Source organism: Trachypithecus francoisi, unplaced genomic scaffold (genome assembly GCF_009764315.1).
Source record: "Trachypithecus francoisi isolate TF-2019V2 unplaced genomic scaffold, Tfra_2.0 Lachesis_group14, whole genome shotgun sequence".
Taxonomy (NCBI): Eukaryota; Metazoa; Chordata; class Mammalia; order Primates; family Cercopithecidae; genus Trachypithecus; species Trachypithecus francoisi.
In genome coordinates, this window is record NW_022681459.1 from 50859026 (window position 1) to 50879019 (window position 19994).

General features: G+C 46.9%; 2 protein-coding genes across 23 annotated transcripts in view; one reads left to right on the forward strand and one right to left on the reverse strand.

Annotated features, from left to right (window-relative positions):
- The window catches only part of PRR14L (proline rich 14 like), a 70962-nt gene extending 65669 nt beyond the window's left edge, over positions 1 to 5293 (reverse strand). For 2 of the 6 annotated variants that reach the window (XR_004442407.1, XR_004442406.1), the window contains exon 1: positions 5094 to 5284. The gene's annotated coding sequence lies outside the window, so the exon portion shown is untranslated. Of the gene's footprint in view, positions 1 to 5093 lie in introns of all 6 variants that reach the window. The other 4 variants (XR_004442403.1, XR_004442404.1, XR_004442405.1 and 1 more) reach the window with 4 other exon arrangements.
- Positions 5294 to 7867: 2574 nt separating this feature from the next.
- DEPDC5 (DEP domain containing 5, GATOR1 subcomplex subunit) overlaps positions 7868 to 19994 on the forward strand; it is a 155889-nt gene continuing 143762 nt past the window's right edge. For 4 of the 17 annotated variants that reach the window (XM_033233336.1, XM_033233345.1, XM_033233341.1 and 1 more), the window contains exons 1-4: positions 8892 to 9054; positions 9756 to 9873; positions 13773 to 13860; positions 15416 to 15462. In XM_033233336.1, coding sequence (XP_033089227.1) covers positions 9816 to 9873; positions 13773 to 13860; positions 15416 to 15462 — 193 coding nt within the window. In that variant the 5' untranslated portion in view covers positions 8892 to 9054; positions 9756 to 9815. Of the gene's footprint in view, positions 7890 to 8810; positions 8866 to 8885; positions 9055 to 9755; positions 9874 to 13772; positions 13861 to 15415; positions 15463 to 19994 lie in introns of those variants that run through there. The other 13 variants (XR_004442408.1, XM_033233349.1, XM_033233350.1 and 10 more) reach the window with 7 other exon arrangements.

Below are 19994 nucleotides of genomic sequence, written 5' to 3' on the forward strand. Positions count from 1 at the left end.
GATACAGGTTTACTAAACAGATCTTTATCATAAAGAGTCAATACTGACAATCGCATAAAATGGTTCATCTCTTGATACTCCTGTTTGGACCAAATTCTAAGAATTTTCAACCTGTAAAACAACTAGCCACACTGGCTAGAGAAGCAAAACAGACACCCCCTCCTTTTTCTCCTGGACTAATTCTGGGTCCCCAAATTTCGGAGCAGAATTGCAGCTCCATTACCAAGAACAGCTAGAACATTCAGAAGTGAGGTGATATTTAGAGGCAAGCCTAGAGTTGCAGGTTAAACTTATTTTCAGCTCAGTAGCTCACACCATCTATCAAAGTATTGATAATGCTACAAGGCTGCAGTAACAGAACCTGATTTTGAGAAGACATTCAAGTTCTTTAAAACTAAATTTCTGAATGTAATGGAGCAATCTAAAAGGATGATGTAAAAATATATCTCTACAGCGAGACTTGGTGGCTCATGCCTGTAATACCAGCAGTTTGGGAGGCTGAGGCGGGCAGATCACTTGAGGTCAAGAGTTCAAGACCAGCCTGACCAACACGGTGAAACCTTATCTCTACTAAAAAATGCAAAAATTAGCCGGGCATGGTGGCAGGAGCCTGTAATCTCAGCTACTTGGGAGGGTAAGGCACAAGAATCCCTGGAACCTGGGAGGCGGAGGTTGCAGTGAGCAGAGATCACGACACTGTACTTTAGCCTGGGCAACAGAGGGAGACTCAGTCTCAAAAAAAAAAAAAAAAATATATATATATATATATATGTATATGGCAAATATCACAGTGTCACCTTGGACAAAAGCATCACCAATGACTTATCTGCATGTTGAACTTAATTTCAAACTAAGGTCTCAAGCAATCCTCCTGCCTCAGCCTCCTAAGCAGCCAGGACTATAGGTGCGAGGCAGTGAACCCAGCAAATACTTTTATTTTTTGTAGAGACAGGGTCTCACTACATTGCCCAGGCTGGTCTTGAGCTCCTGGCCTCAAGTGATTCTCCCACCTTGGCCTCCCAGAGTGGGCTGCTGCACCCAGCCTTGTACTTAAGTTTTCAAAACAGTGAGTATATATTACTTATGTTAAAATGTCTAACCATTATTTCTCAAGATCTAAATGCACAGCAATAAAAACAGCTGGTAAGTTTATTATCCCTTTGTTTTATCAGTATTTTTCCAGCTGTCAGCTCTCTGCCATAACCATCAATGTTTTTACATTAAAGTGTTAAGTGTGAAATGAAAGGGAAGAGTGAGTAACACATGCTTATAAAATGTATACAGGGATTTACAGCTTAATCTTTGCTAATGACTTATATCAACCTATTGGGTGAGGATACCAGATAATTACCTAGTTTGAGGTATAGGCAAAAAATAAGCCATAGATTTATGAACAACTCTTGACAGCTGCTACTGGCTTGTCTTTATCACAACACCAATAAGTACTGTATTAGATTGTGTAGGGAATGGATTTATTCCCAAAAAGTGACTAATACAGGAAGTATGAAAATTATTATTATTCCAGTAAAAGTAGAAATTATTTTATGTTGAGGACAATTATTTCATGCTCTTTTTTTTTTTTGAGACGGAGTCTTGCTCTGTCGCCCAGGCTGGAGTGCTGTGGCCGGATCTCAGCTCACTGTAAGCTCCGCCTCCCGGGTTCTCACCATTCTCCGCCTCAGCCTCCTGAGTAGCTGGGACCACAGGCGCCCGCCACCTCGCGCGGCTAGTTTTTTGTATTTTTTAGTAGAGACGGAGTTTCACCATGTTAGCCAAGATGGTCTCGATCTCCTGACCTCGTGATCCGCCCGTCTCAGCCTCCCAAAGTGCTGGGATTACAGGCTTGAGCCACCGCGCCCGGCCTTCATGCTCTTTCTTTGCAAATGCACAAATACTTCTCCCAGCAGTCTTTTTTTTTTTTTTTGAGACGGAGTCTCGCTGTTGCCCATGTTGGAGTGCAGCTGCGCGATCTTGGCTCACTGTAAGCTCTGCCTCCTGGGTTCACACCATTCTCCTACCTCAGTCTCCCAAGTATAGCTGCGACTATGGGTGCCTGCCACCATGGCCAGCTAATTTTTTGTTTGTTTGTTTTTTGTATTTTTAGTAGAGACGGGGTTTGACCGTGTTAGCCAGGATGGTCTCCATCTCCTGACCTCATGATCTGCCCGCCTCAGCCTCCCAAAGTGCTGGGATTACAGGCGTGAGCCACTGCGCCCGGCCCTCTCCCAGCAGACTTTTTTTTTTTTTTTTGAGACAGAGTCTTGCTATATTGCCCAGGCTGAAGTGCAATGGCACGATTTTGGCTCATGCAACCTCTGCCTCGCGGGTTCAAGCGATTCTGCCTCAGCCTCCTGAGTAGCTGGGATTACAGGTGCCCGCCACCACGCCCGGCTAATTTTTTGTATTTTTAGTAGAGATGGGGTTTCACTGTGTTAGCTAGGATGGTCTTGATCTCCTGACCTCGTGATCTGCCCGCCTCAGCCTCCCAAAGTGCTGGGATTATAAGCGTGAGCCATTGCGCCGGCCTAACTGCTGGTCTCTTCAGCAGGAAGCCAGGGTCCCTTATCCTGCTCCCATATACTAGCTGCTGAGTCTTGAGTGTGTTAAGTGAAAGTTAAGTGAACTTTCCCGGGCTTGTTTTTCACGTATTCATCAAAATAAGTTCAAAGGGTCCTGTCACCCATAAAAATCTCAAGACTCCAAAGAATAACTTTTCTATTTCCCTTTGTTACAGAAAAGCACACCTACAGACACCAACAATGGTGATATAGAGCTCTCACTAATCCCCTTTGCAATTACTCGAGGGCATTTGAGGTAATTTAAGAACACTTTACATATAAAAAAGATGGTAAGCTTTCCTTTAGCGTGCTTTCAGGTAATTTGGCAGTGCTAATTCCTATCCCACCAAAAAAACAAAAACAGGAAAACAAACCTACCAGTGAAGGATTAACATTGCTGCTCTCAATCTCATCAGAATACATTTTACAACACTAAAAACCTGACAAAGTGGCAACTTTTAGTCATTCAAACACTCCCCAAAAGTTCTAGAGGTCGAAAATTTACAACAAGCAAAAAATAAGAAAGAAAGAAAAAAAAAAACACAAAGAAAACAGAACCTAATACCGTGTGCCCCAACAATCCCGAATCTGAAAGTCTCCCCTTCCTTTAATTCCAAAGCAAAGGGGCTGTTAATAACACTAGGCACTGCCATGCTTGCTTCAGGGAACAATACTCACAATAATCACCAGGCCCTCAGAAGCTCGCAATACTCTTTTCACCTTGAGAAAGGGGCTTTCTTTTCCAAAGATTCAGACATTGTAGTCATTCCCTCCATGAGGGAATTTGGAGAATGGGCCTCTTCTTGAGAAAGAGGAGTCTTTTAATAAAATCCCAAGACAAACTGAAAGTGAGGCAGGGAAGTTCATACACTAAACAGGGCCAAGCGCTTCAACGAGGAGCGTGCAGAAAATCTCAAAAGCATCAAGGACTATTTCCCATTTTCTCCCTTTAATAACACCCAGAAAAAGGATCCCTCTGTCTCCACATAAGGAGTGAAACCGTGGAAATGCTCCTGATTTCTACTGACAGAGGCTTCCTGTATAAAAGATTTTCATCTCTTTTACAAAGGAAAAGGAGAAAAGAAACAATCTGTGTCATTCTGGATATACAAGAGGGAAGAGATCTCTCCTCAAAGGTATAGAGTCTTCATTTTCTTGGGAGAGCAAAAGAAAGGAAGAACTTGGAATCGCCCACTTGGGGGGTGGGAAGGATGTGCAGATGGAATATTTTTTGTCACTACAGTAAGTCAGGGAGTGGGACAGGACATCTCTAACCAGTCAGGAAGAAGTAATACCTTCTGTGGACAAAGGAAGGGCTGGCTTCTGGCATCAGGTCTCCCTTTCTCTTAAGAGGACAGACCTGTTTCCAAAAGCTAAGTCTTTTTTTCTTGATTATTTTCAGTGATGCCCTCTTTGTTAATTTGGGGGAGTATTGTACAGTAGGATCTAAGGGGACTGGAAATGTCTTTCTCTAACCCCTAAGTGGGAGGGAGTCTTCTATTCCAGTGAGAAAGGATGCTCGAACACTTGTGATGGGGGTTGGGAGGGGCACGCATGGAAAAATATGCTTCTCTGTGCAAGATATTAATTTTTTTTAACAGATTAAGTAATAGTAACAGCAACAGCTTACCAAAAGCTTACTATGTAACTAGTATTTACACAAATGCTCCCTTAGCCCGCATGACAATTTTAAGAAAACAGAACCTAAATTGGAGATGGACTTAGATTGAGACAAGTTAAACAAATAGTCAAGGTCACAAAGATGTTGAGAGACCCAGGTTTGTGACTATCACACTCCAAAAGCCATGCTCTTAATTGTGCAAGGGAAAGGAGCTCACTGCACACCAAGAGGCTTAAAGGGAAGAAGAGAAGCGAGGCTCCCTCTGCGGACATCGCGATGGGAGAGGGAGAAAGGTTGACTTCTGATACCATAAAGCAAATTTTCAGGGTCTTCCTCTCCGTATTTTGGGGTACACGTGAAAAATAAAGGAGGAAGGTAAGTCTCTTTCTTACGGGGAAGAAAGATCCCCTCTGTCACTTTCAGACAAGTTGAGTCTTACTCTTCACCTGGGGGACGCTGACCAAAGTTGGGGGAAAGGTCTCATTTAGGGGTTATCTCTTACTCCTCCTCAGGATAAGTTCGGAATCCCCCTCGAACCCCGGGAGTGGGTCTCCCTCTGCTGACCAACGGATGAGCGCTAAGAAAGAGCGTACGCCTCCGATAAGGGGCGTCGTCCTCTGCGAGGAGATAAGTTGGGGGATCCCTGTCGTATCGAGGTTGAAGAGGAGTCTCTCTCCCGCGTCGGAGCCATGACTTGGAGAAGCCGCTTTTCTCTCTAGCGACGCGGGGCCTGGTCTCCTCCCTCTCCCTGGGTCGTTCCGCCGCCCACAAGGCAGCCTTGGTTCCTTTCCGCGCCCCAAGAGGGCGGGGGACCCGGACTCCCCTTTAGCCAGCACCACCCGGCGGAGGGTCCCTTTAGGGCGGAGTGGGGCGGGGCGGCTACGCCCGAAGCCTTCCAGTCCCCGGCCTCTTACCCTGAGACCTGCTCCGCGGCCTGCGCTTGCCCAGCCAGCTCAGCCTCTGCAGCTGCAGCCCAGTCGTCGCCAAGTCTACCTGAGCCTACGGAACCCACAGAGCCCGGGGGCGCTCCGGCCGCCGCCACCTCTTCGTCTCTATGGTCCCCCCCCTGCACTTCCTCATCCGGGGCCCGAGCCAGCCATGCGGACTCGCCCAAATCCCGCCCCCGCACCGCGCGCGCGCACTCCAAGGGGAGGCTCTTCCTGCTTCTGACCTCCCGCCCTCTGCTAACCCCAGCCTCCCTCAACCCCGCCCCTGCGACTCAAATTCTTAAAGGCAAGCATAACTTTTGGCTCTGCGCCTGCTGAGCCACAGGACCCAGTGCCTACCTCCACTGCTGTCACCCTGATCCAGTCCACCGTTTTTCTAGTTTGGACGGCTACAATTCTAAGGGCCTGCCTGCTTCCACTCTGGCAGCCCGAAAGATCTTATTATACTGGAAATACTGCTTTGGGTCACGACACTCCTCTGCTTCTTCTCATCACAGTGATCGCTAAATAAACGGCACCCCTGCCTCCAGTTGGTTACAGAATCTTGTTTTATTTTCTTCATAGCTTTAACACTAGCTGAAATTTCTATGTCTCATCTCTTTATTGACTCGTTTATAATTTATCTTCCTCCACCTTGTCTGTTTTGTTCATCACTGAATGCTCAGCACCAACAGCAGTGTCCGGCACAAAACTAGACACTTGACGGACATTTGAAGGAAGGAAGAAATGTTTATCCAGGGGAAGAATTGAGGCGGTACAGAGAATGAAATCGACTTGCTCCAAATCATACAGCTTTGTGTTAAAAAATAGTCTCACGCCTGTAATCCCAGCACTTTGGGAGGCGAAAGTGGGAGAAGCACTTCAGCCCATAAGTTTGAGACCAGCCTGGGCAACACAGTGAGACATCGTCTCTGCCAAAAAACAAACAAACAAGAAACAAACAGCTGGGTCTGGTGATGTGTGTCTGTAATCCCAACTACTCTGGAGGCTGAGGCAGGAGGATCACTTGAGCCTGGAAGGTTGAGGCTGCAGTGAGCGGTGATCATGGCACTGCACTCCAGCCTGGGTGACACAGCAAGACTCTTTCTCAAAACAAAACAAAGATTGCTCAGATGTTGATGCACCTGTGCTCCTAGCTACAGGGGAGCCTGAAGCGGGAGGATCGTTTGAGCCCAGGAGTTTGAAGCTGCATTGAGCTATGTTGGTACCACCACTGCACTCCAGCCTGGGCAAGAAAACAAGACCCTGTCTCTTAAAAAAAAAAAAAAAAAAAATCTGAACGATTCAGTTTCTTTTGTTTTCTTTTCTTTTTCTTCTTCTTTTTTTTTTTTTTGAGACGGAGTCTCGTTCTGTCACCAGGCTGGAGTGCAGTGGCGGGATCTCAGCTCACTGTGACCTCTGCCTCCCAACCTCTGCCTCCTGGGTTCAAGAGATTCTCTTGCCTCAGCCTCCTGAGTAGCTGGGATTACAGGCGCATGCCACCATGCCCAGCTAATTTTTGTATTTTTTAGTAGAGATGGGGTTTCACCATGTTGGCCATGCTGGTCTTGAACTCTTGACCTCAAGTGATCCGCCCGCCTCAGCCTCCTAAAGTGCTGAGCCACCGCTCCTGGCCTTCAGAGTTTCTTTATGAGAGGTGCCAAATTAAAAAGTTAAAATATTTGCCTTTTTAAGACGTCCCATTATGGATATCTCTCAGGAGACAGAATAAAACTCCCTTGAGGGCTAAGAAGAGAGAATCCTATTAGCTTCCTCTGAGATGGAAGAATGTCCCATCAACCACTGTCTCTAAAGACAGAAACTATCTTGGGGGATCTGGGTGTGTCTCCTGAAGTGGCAACATAGAAACATTTTTAAACATAACATTGTTATTCTTAAAAAATTTTGTAACTGTTGCAATACACTTTATCATATATGTTTTATTACAAGATAAATAATTTTAGCCAGGAGTGGTGGCTTGCCCTGTAGTCCCAGTCCCTTGGGAGGCTGAGGCAGAAGAATCGCTTGAGCCCAGAAGATTGAGGTTGCAGTGAGCTATGATAGCACCACTGCACTCCAGCCTGGGCAACAGAGCTAGACCCTGTCTCGGGAAGAAAAAAAAAAAAAAACCCGGCTGCAGTGACTCATGCCTGTAATCCCGGAACTTTGGGAGGCCAAGGCGGACGGATTGCTTGAGCCCTGGAGTTTGAGACCAGCCAGGGCCACATGGCAAAACCCCATCTCTACAAAAAACACAAAAATTAGCTGGGCACGGACCTGTAATTCCAGCTACTAGGAGGATGAGGTGGGAGGATCCCATGAGCGGGGGAGGCAGAGAAGGCAGTGAGCCGAGATCGCGCCACTGCACTCCAGCCTGGGTGAGGGTGACCTCATCTCAAAAAAAAAAAAAAAAAAAAAAAAATCGCAATTACTTAATACTTGCATTATTTACCTAACTTCTCCTGAGTCCCAACGTAAAGGCATCCATGCTTAAGAACGTTGCTTGTCCTGTCCAGGGTCCCCTTGGTCCACTGTAGAATGTTTCACTACGGTATACCATGGTTTTTCTTTCAACATTTTTAAGTTTCCCAAATCCGTAAGAAACGGGCACCGTATTAAAGATATAAAGAAATGTAAGACAAGTGCTGTGTCGTTTAGATTTAGCAGTCAGTGTGATTAGAAGCGGCAGAGGAGTGGCGTGACCGAGACACTGATTCCAGTTATAAGATCTCTCGGGCTGCAAGAGGGGAAGCAGGGAAATCCTATCCAGTTGCTGCCGCTCAGGTCAGAAACGATGGACGGGACTGGGGGGCGGGGGTATCAGTGGCAGCAGGCGGAGCTGGCAATTGTCAGGAGCCTTTGGCGAGAGCCTGACCCGAAGCTCTGGAGCCCCTTCCCGCCTCTGGCCGGGGCCCCGAGGGCTGGACCCTCTCCAGGTTCCCCGCGCCTCCTCCAGATACCCAGCTCTCTGGTTTTCTGCTCGGAAAGATATCCTGACAGATGCAAGTTTATGCTGTGCCCTGGGAATGACCAAAGGATGTTGGTTAAAGGCTCCGTTCTGGGAGCGGGTCAGGATTCGTCCTTGCTTCCTTCTGAAGGGTTTTGTGTCCTCAGGCTGTTTCCCGGTTTGTGAAATAGGATAGTATCTGCCTCCTACATCCATCACGTAATAGGGATGCAATGATTACATAAGGACTGTGAAGGCAGGCAGCCATTCTTATTAAAATACCAGAGGGGCGCAGAACGTCCTTTGGAGTTTAAGGGTTTGAAAAGCCCCCGGTAAGTGGACACTTCCCAGCAGGGGCCATCACACTAACTCTCGCGTGCTCAGCCCCTTGCATTTTACAGAAGTCCGCCCAGAAACTCTCGTTGGCGCCTCTTAGCAGCCCAGTGAGGCCACAGGAGTCATTAACCTCGTTCATGTAACAGAAAACGGAGCTGAGGGATCTCGTTTCCCCTACGGGGAGATCACTAAGTCGCAAATGAAGCTCTGTGACCATGGGTCTATTTCGGATAGACTGGGAGGAAATGGATTTCCTCCGTGGGGCGGGAGGCTCTAGGGCTCGAGGGCAGGAAATGCCAGGAGACCGCCCAAGCAAGAGGCCGCACGCAACACCCCGCCTCCGGCTCAAGCCCCGGATGAGGAAGTGGCGCGGCCACAGAGACGAGGCGGAGGCCCGGCGAGAGCGGCGCGGGGGCGCGAGGGCGGGAAGGGGGCGGGGCCCCGGGGCGGAGCCACCGGCGCGGCGCGGGTTCTCAGGTGAGCGTTACACGGTCGGGGCGGGCTTTGCTGGCGCTTCAGGCTCAGGGGCGGAAGCAGCGCGGGCCGCGAGGGCGTAGGCGGGGTATCTGGAGGAGGTGCGGGGAATCTGGAGGAGGCGCGGGGAACCTGGAGAGGGTCCAGCCCTCGGGGCCCCGGCCAGAGGCGGGAAGGGGCTCCAGAGCTTCGGTGAGTGGAGCTGCCCGCCCCAGACTTGGGACTGGGCGGGGGGTGCTTGAGGTAGGGGACCTTGGCCCAGGTTCGAGTCCCGGGCCTCATTCCCAATCCGCTGTGTGACCTTGGACAAGTCTCTCTCCCTCTCTGAGCCTCAGCGGCCTCAGCTGTGAAATGGAGTCGGGGAAGGTACGCTGAGAGTTCACACAGACCGAGGTTTGGGGAAGGAACTCCTGCCTTCCTTTTCTTTGTGGTCGCCTTGCTCAGGACATTGGCAGCAAAATGAGGATGGTGGGAGTATCTCTTAGTCTCAAGTGACCTTGAGCAAGTCCCTTGCCGTGACTCACACTTTCATCATCTACAAAATGAGTGGGCTAACCTCTTTTAAGATGTCCTTAATGTTCTGGTGTTACTGGTGTAGATGGAGACAAGGTAATGAGTACCCATTCACCGCAATGCTTCCCCTTTAGGGGTGTGATAGAATACCTTCTCCAAGGCTTGACTAGCCCCTGGCGTGAATTCCCCTTAGTTCTTGGATTCTGTGGTTCTGTTTGTTCTCCATTGCTCCTTGTAACTGGGGAAGTGACTTCATCCATGAGTTGCTTGGCACCGCTTCACCGCAGAGCAACACCAGTATCTTCACTGGCCTAAAATCAAAGAGTGGTTGCAAGGAAAAGTCTGACTTTCCAACCTTTTTGTTTGTATTTCAATGGCAGGGAGGCAAGATGACTTCTCTCCCCCAAGCTTGGAACAGCTAAAGGGAAAAACAGTGCAACATGAGAACAACCAAGGTCTACAAACTCGTCATCCACAAGAAGGGCTTTGGGGGCAGTGGTCAGTATCGATTGGTCTTTAGAGATTTTGTAAGTTGGCTGAGGTTCTGGTGTGTGCAATGCCGTGAAATTACATACTGACTCGTGACAATTGAGGCTAAACAGGCAGCTAAACAGACTAAAGCCGCAGCTATCGTGCAGTAACAAGGAGGATGGCAGGACCCTTCTAAATGCATTTGCATTCAGACTTTTAAGGCACATTATGAGTGCTGCCAGTTTACTACCTTTCATTTGTTGGATTGCATTGTTTATTACAAATCTTCCGTGCATGTTCCATAAAATTCCAGCCTGCACTGGTTTGGCAGGTAAGAGAAACTAAAACTATGTATCAGTTTTTATATTGAGTGAGAGAGAAGCAGCATAGATGTGCACAGAGCAAGTATGATCAAAGCATGAACTTTTGCCTGGCTTCTAGGCATGGGAAGAAGGGGCAGGATACAGCATGGTATCCTGCACTGAACTATAGTCTGAATATCTGCTCTACTTCTAATTTTCTTGGTGACCTTGAACAAGCTCCTAGTGTACCTTATCTGAAAGTTGAAGGGCTTTAGAATAGTTTCTCTTAACATCTATTTTTTTTTCCTTCTTTTCTTTTTTTTTTTTTTTTTTGAGACATGGTCCCCCATTTGCCCAGGCTGGTCTGGAACTTCTGAGCTCAAAGGATCCTTCCACCTCAGCCTCCCTAGTAGTTGAGATTACAGGCATGAGCCACTGTACCCAGCTCTCCTTAGCACCTTGAGTCCATAAATCTGAAGAATAAAAGGGCACTTAGTATAATTTTTTTTTCTTTTGTGAGGGAGTAATTTTCCATTTTGTCTTAACAGCCTTATTCAGAAATTGGAGTTAACAATATAATGAGTCATTTTATTTTATTATTTATTGACTTATTTATTTTTTTTTGAGACAGAGTCTCGCTCTGTCGCCAGGCTGAAGTGCAGCAGCATGATCTCAGCTCACTGCAACCTCCACCTTCCAAGTTCAAGCAATTCTGCTGCCTCAGCCTCCCGAGTAGCTGGGACTACAGGTGCATGCCGCCATGCCCAGCTATTTTTTTTTTTTTTTTTGTATTTTAGTAGAGACAGGGTTTCACCATGTTTCCCAGGCTGGTCACAAACTCCTGAGCTCAGACAGTCTGCCCGCCTCGGCCTCCCAAAGTGCTAGGATTACAGGCATGAGCCACCGCGCCCCACATGAGTCTTCTTAATGTTGTATTTTAGGGTGTATTTACTTCTGCATTATGTAGATATAAGCCTCCAGAGGGGAAGGACTGCCAAAAAGGGAAAACAATAGTTTCTCTATCATAGAGCCCTGTGAGGGTTAAGTAAGGTGACATATGTAATGCATTTAGCAGAGTATTAGACTCTGTGCTCAATAAATGTAGCCGTTATAATTACCAGACTACAGGCATTGCTATATTTAAACTACAATTTCTGCTAAAATGTACAGTCTATTGTTATTACTTTGTATGCTGTTGATATTGCCTAAGTATTTGTGGAGTGGAATAAAACATAACTTTTGGCAGAGAGAAGAATACAGTATATACAATGTATACAAATACATATTTTTATGTATAAAATACAAAGGTAGCTAGATGCTGTATCCAGTCTTCTGCAAGACTATAGATCAAAATGCAACTAACAGCTGGACATGGTAGCTCATGACTGTAATCCTGGCGTTTTGGGAGGCCAAGGTGGGCAGATCACATGAGGTCAGGAGTTCAGGACTAGCCTGGCCAACATAGTGAAACCTCATCTCTGCTAAAAATACAAAAATTAGCCAGGTGTCGCAGTGCGTGCCTGTAATCTCAGCTACTAGGGAGGCTGAGGCACGATAATTGCTTGAACCCAGGAGGCAAAGGTTGCTGTGAGCCAAGATCACGCCACTGCATAGCCTGGGCAATAGAGCAAGGCCCTGTCTTTAAAAATAATAATAATAATAAAAAAGAAACAACCAACAGATCTTTATTGGGCGTATACCTGTGCCAGATGCAATGATTATGAATACCGCAAGGTTCTTTGTCCCTAAAGAGCTTTCAGTTTTGTAAGATAGACATGCAAAAAGGAAATGATAAAACCAAGCAGAAGGGAATGTGTTCTCAGGGACCTTAATTGAGACTGTGTAAATTGGGGGGAAGCTCCACGGAGGATTTGTCGTGAAACTGTCAGTGGAAACATAGCAGATAAAATTAGGGATGCTGGGTGCTGTGGTGTGTGCCTGTAGTCACAGCTACTCAAGAGGCTGGGACAGGAAGATCACTTGGGCCCAGGAGTTTCAGACTGTAGGACATTATGTTGATTGGGTCCAGGAGTTTCAGACTGTAGGACATTATGTTGATTGGGTGTCTGAAATAAGTTCTGCGTCAGTATAGTGACCTCCCAGGAGTGGGGGACCACCAGGTTGCCTTAGGAAATGTGAACCACCTCAGGTTGGAAACAGAGCAGGTCAAAACTCCTGTGCTGATCAATAGTGGGATTGTCCTTATCAATAGCCACTGTATGCCAGCCTAGGCAACAACAAGACCTTATCTCTAAAAGAAAACAAACAAAAATTTGGGAGTAACCCATTGTTTGATTTTATTAGGCTAAATTTTTGTTGGATCTGGTTATATTTGAAATCTAGATATACTTAATTGTCATGATATTAGCATAATTAAAGGTGATGTCTTTCCTCCCAAATTAAAACAGCAAAACAGTCATTCTGTCTTTATGCTTCTGAGTTTGCAATGCTTGAGAGAGTTCTCCCCATTCCTGGTAGAGGGGCAGGGGTAGATGAACATGAAACCACATCCCTTTTATTTTATTTTATTTTTTTTTTTGAGACGCAGTCTCGCTCTGTTGCTCAGGCTGGAGTGCAGTGGTGTGATTTCAGCTCACTGTAACCTTCGCCTCCTGGGTTCAAGTGGTTCTCCTGCCTCGGTCTCCCAAGTAGCTGGGATTAGAGGCGCCCACCACCACGCCTGGCTAATTTTTGTGTTTTTAGTAGAGACGGGGTTGCGCCATGTTCGCCAGGCTGGTCTTGAACTCCTGACCTCAGGTGATCCATCCATCTCGGCCTCCCAAAGTGTTGAGATTACAGGCATGAGCCACTGCTCCTGGCCTCTCTGAGGTTATTTTCTTACTCCTGTTAAATCTAAAGATTTACTGTGAGGGTCACATTAAGATACTGTTTGGGAAATTCTTTGAACATTGCATAACTGTAAGGAATTGTGCTATATCTATGGAAACCAGCCTGTTTTGTTCCTGTTGTATGCCAGATACACAATATTTGAGGGGGTAAAAGGCTGTCCAGAAGCCTAATTCCCAGATACTGAGGGCTGCTCTGTCCCTGGAAGCAGTGTGGTAGTAAAGAGAGCACGGAGTATGAAGACAAAGGTACCTGAGCACCATCCCACTCCACTGCTCTTGGTGTTCCTGTGCGAATCCATTAGTCACTGTAAGCCTTGTTTCAAAATAAAACCTCATCTGTCAATGGGGTGGCAATACCATCCTGATGGGGTTGTGAGGAATCAGTAATGAGAAAATACACAATGTATCTAATGAGTGTTTTTCTTTTTTCTTTTTTTTTTGAGACGGAGTCTCGCTCTGTCGCCCAGGCTGGAGTGCAGTGGCCGGATCTCAGCTCACTGCAAGCTCCGCCTCCCGGGTTCACGCCATTCTCCTGCCTCAGCCTCCCGAGTAGCTGGGACTACAAGCGCCCGCCACCTCGCCCAGCTAGTTTTTTTTTTTTTTTGTATTTTTTAGTAGAGACGGGGTTTCACCATGTTAGCCAGGATGGTCTCGATCTCCTGACCTTGTGATCCGCCCGTCTCGGCCTCCCAAAGTGCTGGGATTACAGGCTTGAGCCACTGCGCCCGGCCTTAATGAGTGTTTTTCTACTTGAAGTCGTTGAATTGTCTTTCAGATGATGAGCTAGTTGTGAACCCCAAAGTGTTTCCTCACATCAAGCTTGGAGACATTGTAGAGATTGCACACCCCAATGATGAATACAGGTGAGTGTCTCATAGGATCCATGAAACTGGGCAATTCACTGTTTCCAAATGATGTCCAAGGGGTTTGAAGGGCAGATAGCTCTCTTTGCCTTTCAAAATGTTCATACTGTGGTGGCTCAAGCCTGTAATTCCAGCACTTTGGGAGGCTGAGGTGGGGTAGGTCATTTGAGCCCGGGAGTTAGAGACTGGCCTGGGCAACATAGTGGGACCCTGTCTTTAAAAACAAAAAGCTCATGCCTTCTAGGATTTGATCAACAAATAATTTTTCAAAAGTGGTCCATTCCTCTTCTTTCTTTCTTTTTTTTTTTTTTTTGAGATGGAGTCTAGCTCTGTCACCTAGGCTAGAGTGCAGTTGTGTAATCTCAGCTCACTGCAACCTCTGCCTCCCAGGCCTAGGTGATTCTCCTGCCTCAGCCTCCCCAGTAGCTGAGATTACAGGCATGCGCCATCATACCCAGCTAATTTTGCATTTTTAGTAGAGACAGGGTTTCACCATATTGCCCAGGCTGGTCTTGAACTCCTGACCTCAGGTAATCCACCTGCCTTGGCCTCCCAGTGTGCTGAGATTACAGGCATGAGGCACTGCAGCTGGCCTAATTTTTGTATTTTTTAGTAGAGAGTGGGGTTTCACCATATTGGCCAGGCTTGTCTCAAGCCATCCACCCTACTAGGCCTCCCAAAGTACTGAGATTACAGGCATGAGCCTCCATACCCAGCCGTTTTTTTTGTTTTATGTTTTTTTTGAGATGAAATCTCACTCTGTCACCCAGGCTGAAGTGCAATGGTGTGATCTCGGTTTGCTGCAACCTCCGCTTCCTGGGTTCAAGCCATTCTCCTGCCTCAGCCTCCTGAGTAGCTGGGATTATATGTGCACGCCACCACGCCCAGCTAATTTTTATATTTTCAGTAGAGACGGGGTTTCACCATTTGGTCAGGCTGGTTTCGAACTCCTGACCTTGTGATTCGCCTGCCTTGGCCTCTTAAAGTGCTGAGATTACAGGCGTGAGCTACCGCGCCATGCCCAACCTTTTTTTTTTTTTTTAAAGACACAGAGTCTCACTCTATCACCCAGGCTGGATGGAGTGTGGTGGTGTGACCTCGGCTCACTGTAACCTCTGTCTCCCAGGTTCAAGCGATTCTTCTGCCTCAGCCTGTCGAGTAGCTGGGACTGCAGGTCTGGACCACCACACCTGGCTAATTTTCGTATTTTTAATAGAGACAGGGTTTCGCCATGTTGGCCAGGCTGGTCTCGAACTCCTGACTTCAGATAATCCACCCGCCTTGGCCTTGCAAAGTGTTGGGATTATAGGCATGAGCCACTGTGCCTGGCCTCTTTCTGGTTTTAAAGTTGAGATGACAACTGAAGGGTTCTGTAGCGTTTATCCATTTCCTTTGGTGCATATGGAGTTTCTTTGTTTCTAAGGGAGCTTTCTCTCATTGTTGTGCTGTAAGTCACAGACTGTCCAGAGTGACCTATTTGCCTTTTGTGAGGGATGAAGGATGCTAGGGAGTTACTGCTCACGGTATCCCAACTCTCCGTTGCTTTCTTTTTCAGCCCTCTGCTTTTGCAGGTCAAGTCTCTTAAGGAAGATTTACAGAAGGGTAAGAATTACATCATTCTTAGAATTTTTTATTTACTGCCTCAGAAACTGTAAGAAACCTCTCTTCATAATTTCAGGGGATGAGGGCAAGTAATTCTTTTCTTTTTAAAAGATATTTTAATTTAATTTTCAATTCAGGCAGTACATGGGCATGTTTGTTACATGGGTATATTGTGTACTGATGGGGATTGGGCTTATTGTACCCATTACTCACACAGTGAACCTTATATCTGACAGAACAGATACAGATACACAACATTGTATCTGTGTCTGAACATTGTATTTTTCAACTCTCATTCTCTTCACCATCCTTCTTTTTGGAGTCCCAAGTGTCTATTATTTCCATCCCACTTATAGGTAAGAACATGCAGTATTTGGTTTTCTGTTTGTGAGTTAGTTCACTTAGGATAACGGTGGCCTCCAACTCCATCCGTGTTGCTGCAGTGGATGTGATTTCATTTTTTTATGGCTGCAGTTCTCTTCTTATCAAATTGTGTTCCCGCTACAAAAAAATTGTGAAGTTGACGCTTATAGTCCCTGCTACTCTGGAGGTTGAGGTGGAAGGATAATTTGAGCCCAACAGTTTGAGGTTACAGTGAGCTATAATGGCGCCACCGCACTCTAGCCTGGTCAACAGAGACACTGTCTCAAAAAAAAAAAAGGCCAGGCATGGTGGCTCATGCCTGTAATCACAGCACTTTGGGAGACTGAGGCAGGTGGATTGCCTGAGCTCAGGAGTTTGCGACCAGCCTGGGCAAAACGGTAAAACCCTGTCTTTACTAAAATACAAAAAATTAGCCAGGTGTGGCGGCATGCACCTATAGTCCTAGCTACCCGGGAGGCTGAGGCAGGAGAATTACTTGAACCTGGGAGGCGGAGGTTGCAGTGAGCCAAGATTGCGCCACTGCACTCCAGCCTGGGCGACAGAGCGAGACTCCGTCTCTAAAGAAAGAAAAGAAATACACAACCTGCCTGTTGCCCAGGTTGGTCTTGAACTCCTGGCCTCAAGTGGAGTTCCTCACACCTTGACCTCACAAAATGCTGGGGTTGCAGGTGTGATCCACCACATCTGTCCCATTTTTTCACAAACTATTTGTTAAATGCCTACTCTGGGTGAGTAAGGATTGGGGAGGAAGAAATATTTATTGATGATTGCCCACCACATGTGCAAGGCACTGTCCTGGGAGCTTTGTGTAATCTAGCTTTATCTTCCCAATAGCTCTTGAGTGAGTGAGGAAGTTTATTCTCTGCCAGACTATACAGTCTAGGCATAGCCAGAAGCGGTGATTCCTGCTTACTCATTCTGGATTCAGATCCTTTGTTTTTCCCTCTTATCGCTATGCCATGCTGTTCAAGGAACCAGAATGTTAATTGACAGTAAATAAGATACTCTTAAATAGTTCTTAAGAGAAAAAAACAAAAAAATTCTGGGTTGCTTTAACGGGCTTTGGTGGCTGGGTGCAGTGGCTGACACCTGTAATCCCAGCACTTTGGGAGGCTGAGGTAGGTGCATCACCTGAGGTCAGGAGTTTGAGACCAACCTGACCAACATGGAGAAACCCCATCTCTACTAAAAATATAAAATTAACCTGGCGTTGTGGCGCATGCTTGTAATCCCAGCTACTCAGGAAGCTGAGGCAGGAGAACTGCTTGAATCTGGGAGGCAGAAGTTGCGGTGAGCTGAGATTGCGCCATTGCACTCCAGCCTGGGCAGCAAGAGCAAAACTTTATCTCTAAACAAATAAGCTAATTAATTAAATAAAGGGCTTTGATGTCACCCACTCTTTTTTTCTGTTTCTGTTTTTTTGAGAGATGGAGTCTCACTGTGTTGCCCAGGCTGGAAGCTGGAGTGCAGTGGCATGATCTTGGCTCACTGCAACCTGCGCCTCCTGGGTTCAAGTGATTCTCCTGCCTCAGCCTCCCAGGTAGTTAGGACTACAGGTGTACACCACCATGCCTGGCTAATTTTTATATTTATATTTTCATTTTTTTGAGAGGAAGTCTCACTCTGTCACCCAGGATGGAGTGCAATGACGTGGTCTCAGCTCACTGCAATCTTCGCCTCCTGGATTCAAGGGATTCTCCTGCCTCAGCCTCCCGAGTAGCTGGGACTACAGGCGCGTACCACCACACCCGGCTAATTTTTGTATTTTTAGTAGAGACAGAGTTTTACTGTGTTGGCCAGGCTAGTCTTGAACTGCTGACCTCGTGATCTGCCCACCTCAGCCTCCAAAAGTGCTGGGATTACAGGCATGAACCACCATGCCCGGCCTAATTTTTATATTTTTAGTAGAGATGGGGTTTCACCATGTTTGGTCGGGCTGGTCTCAAACTCCTCACCTCAGGTGATCTGCCTGCCTCAACCTCCCAAAGTCCTGGGATTACAGGCATGAGCCACTGCACCATTGCCCCTGCCTTTTTCTGTTTTCTCTTTCAGACAGGGCCTCTCTGTTGTCGAGACTGGAGTGCAGTGGTGCAGTCACGGCTCACTGCAGCCTCAGCCTCCCTGGGTGCAAGTGATTCTCCATCTCCCATCTCCACCTCCCGAGTAGCTAAGACCCCAGGCGCCCAGCCCACAGGATCTTGCCTGGCTACTTTTTGTTTTTTAATTTTTACTCAGGCTGGTCTTGATCCCTGGGCCCAAGCAGTCCTCCTGCTTTGGCCTCCTAAAGTGCTAGGATTACAGGCATGAGCCACCATGCCTGGCTACCCACTCATATTTAACCATTCAGTGTTTCAATTTGAGGAGAAAGCATTCTATAAAACCTGGCTACTCTGGTTACACTGCCTAAGGATTAGCCCTGCTCTGCAAGGAGCAGCAAAAAAAAAAAAAAAAAATTTAACGTTTTAATTTTTTTTTTTTTTTTTTTTTTTTTTTTTTTTTTTTTTGAGACGGAGTCTCGCTCTGCCGCCCAGGCTGGAGTGCAGTGGCCGGGTCTCAGCTCACTGCAAGCTCCGCCTCCTGGGTTTACGCCATTCTCCTGCCTCAGCCTCCCAAGCAGCTGGGACTACAGGCGCCCGCCATGTCGCCCGGCTAGTTTTTTGTATTTTTTAGTAGAGACGGGGTTTCACCATGTTAGCCAGGATGGTCTCGATCTCCTGACCTCGTGATCCGCCCGTCTCGGCCTCCCAAAGTGCTGGGATTACAGGCTTGAGCCACCGCGCCCGGCCAAACGTTTTAATTTTTTAAAAAATGTTTTATTTTATTTTATTTTGAGATGGAGTATCCCTCTGTCACCCAGGCTGGAGTGTAGTGGCGTGATCTTGGCTCACTGCAACCTCCACCTCTCAGGTTCAAGTGATTCTCCTGCCTCTGCCTCCTGAGTAGCTGGGACTACAGGTGCGCACCACCATGCCTGACCAATTTTTTTTGTATTTTTAGTAGAGGCGGGGTTTCACCATATTGGTCAGGCTGGTCTGGAACTCCTGACCTCGTGATCTGTCCGCCTTGGCCTCCTAAAGTGTTGGGATTACAGGCGTGAGCCACCACATTCAGCCAATTTGAAGATTTTAAAAGAATTCTATAAAACCTTAATCCTAAAAATGACCTTCATACCTTCCCCTTATCTCCTGTCCCGTTATGTTTCTTTTTTTTCTTTGAGATGGAGTCTCACTCTGTTGCCCAGGCTGGGGTGCAGTGGCCGGATCTCAGCTCACTGCAAGCTCCACCTCCCGGGTTTATGCCATTCTCCTGCCTCAGCCTCCCGAGTAGCTGGGACTACAGGCGCCCGCCACCTCGGCCGGCTAGTTTTTTGTATTTTTAGTAGAGACGGGGTTTCACCATGTTAGCCAGGATGGTCTCAATCTCCTGACCTCATGATCCATCCGTCTCAGCCTCCCAAAGTGCTGGGATTACAGGCTTGAGCCACCGCGCCTGGCCTCCCTATTATGTTTCTTACCAGACTTAAGGGCTCATTGAAAAGTTTGTTTCTTCTTTACCACTGATAACTTCATTCCAAAGAGATCTCCTTCCTCTTCTGGAATTTTACAGGTCTTTGAACTTTCTTTTCTTCCTTCTTATTTTATTTATTTATTTATTGAGACAGAGTCTCATTCTATCACCCAGGTTGGAGTGCAGTGGTACAATCTCAGCTCACTACAACCTCTGCCTCTGGGGTTCAAGCGATTTTTATGCCTCAGCCTCCCGAGTAGCTTGGATTACAGGCGCCCACCATCATGCCTGGCTAATTCTTGTATTTTTAGTAGAGACAGAGTTTCACCGTGTTGGCCAGGCTGGTCTAGAACTCCTGACCTCAGGTGACCTTCCTGCCTAGACCTCCCAAAGAGCTGGGATTACAGGTGTGAGCCACCATACCCAGCCTCTTCCTTCTTAAATTCTTTCTTTTCCCTCCCTTCTCCGTTTTTCTCTCCATTTTTGATTGCTTAAGCTCTGGTCTTATTTCACCTAAAAAAGCAGAGAATTGTTTAAATTTTAAGCTCCTAAAAGGAAGAGACTGTGTGTTGCCCATGTCAGATGATCAATTGTGTTGCTTACTGAGTGTCTGAGTATTTATAGATTAGAATATATGGACC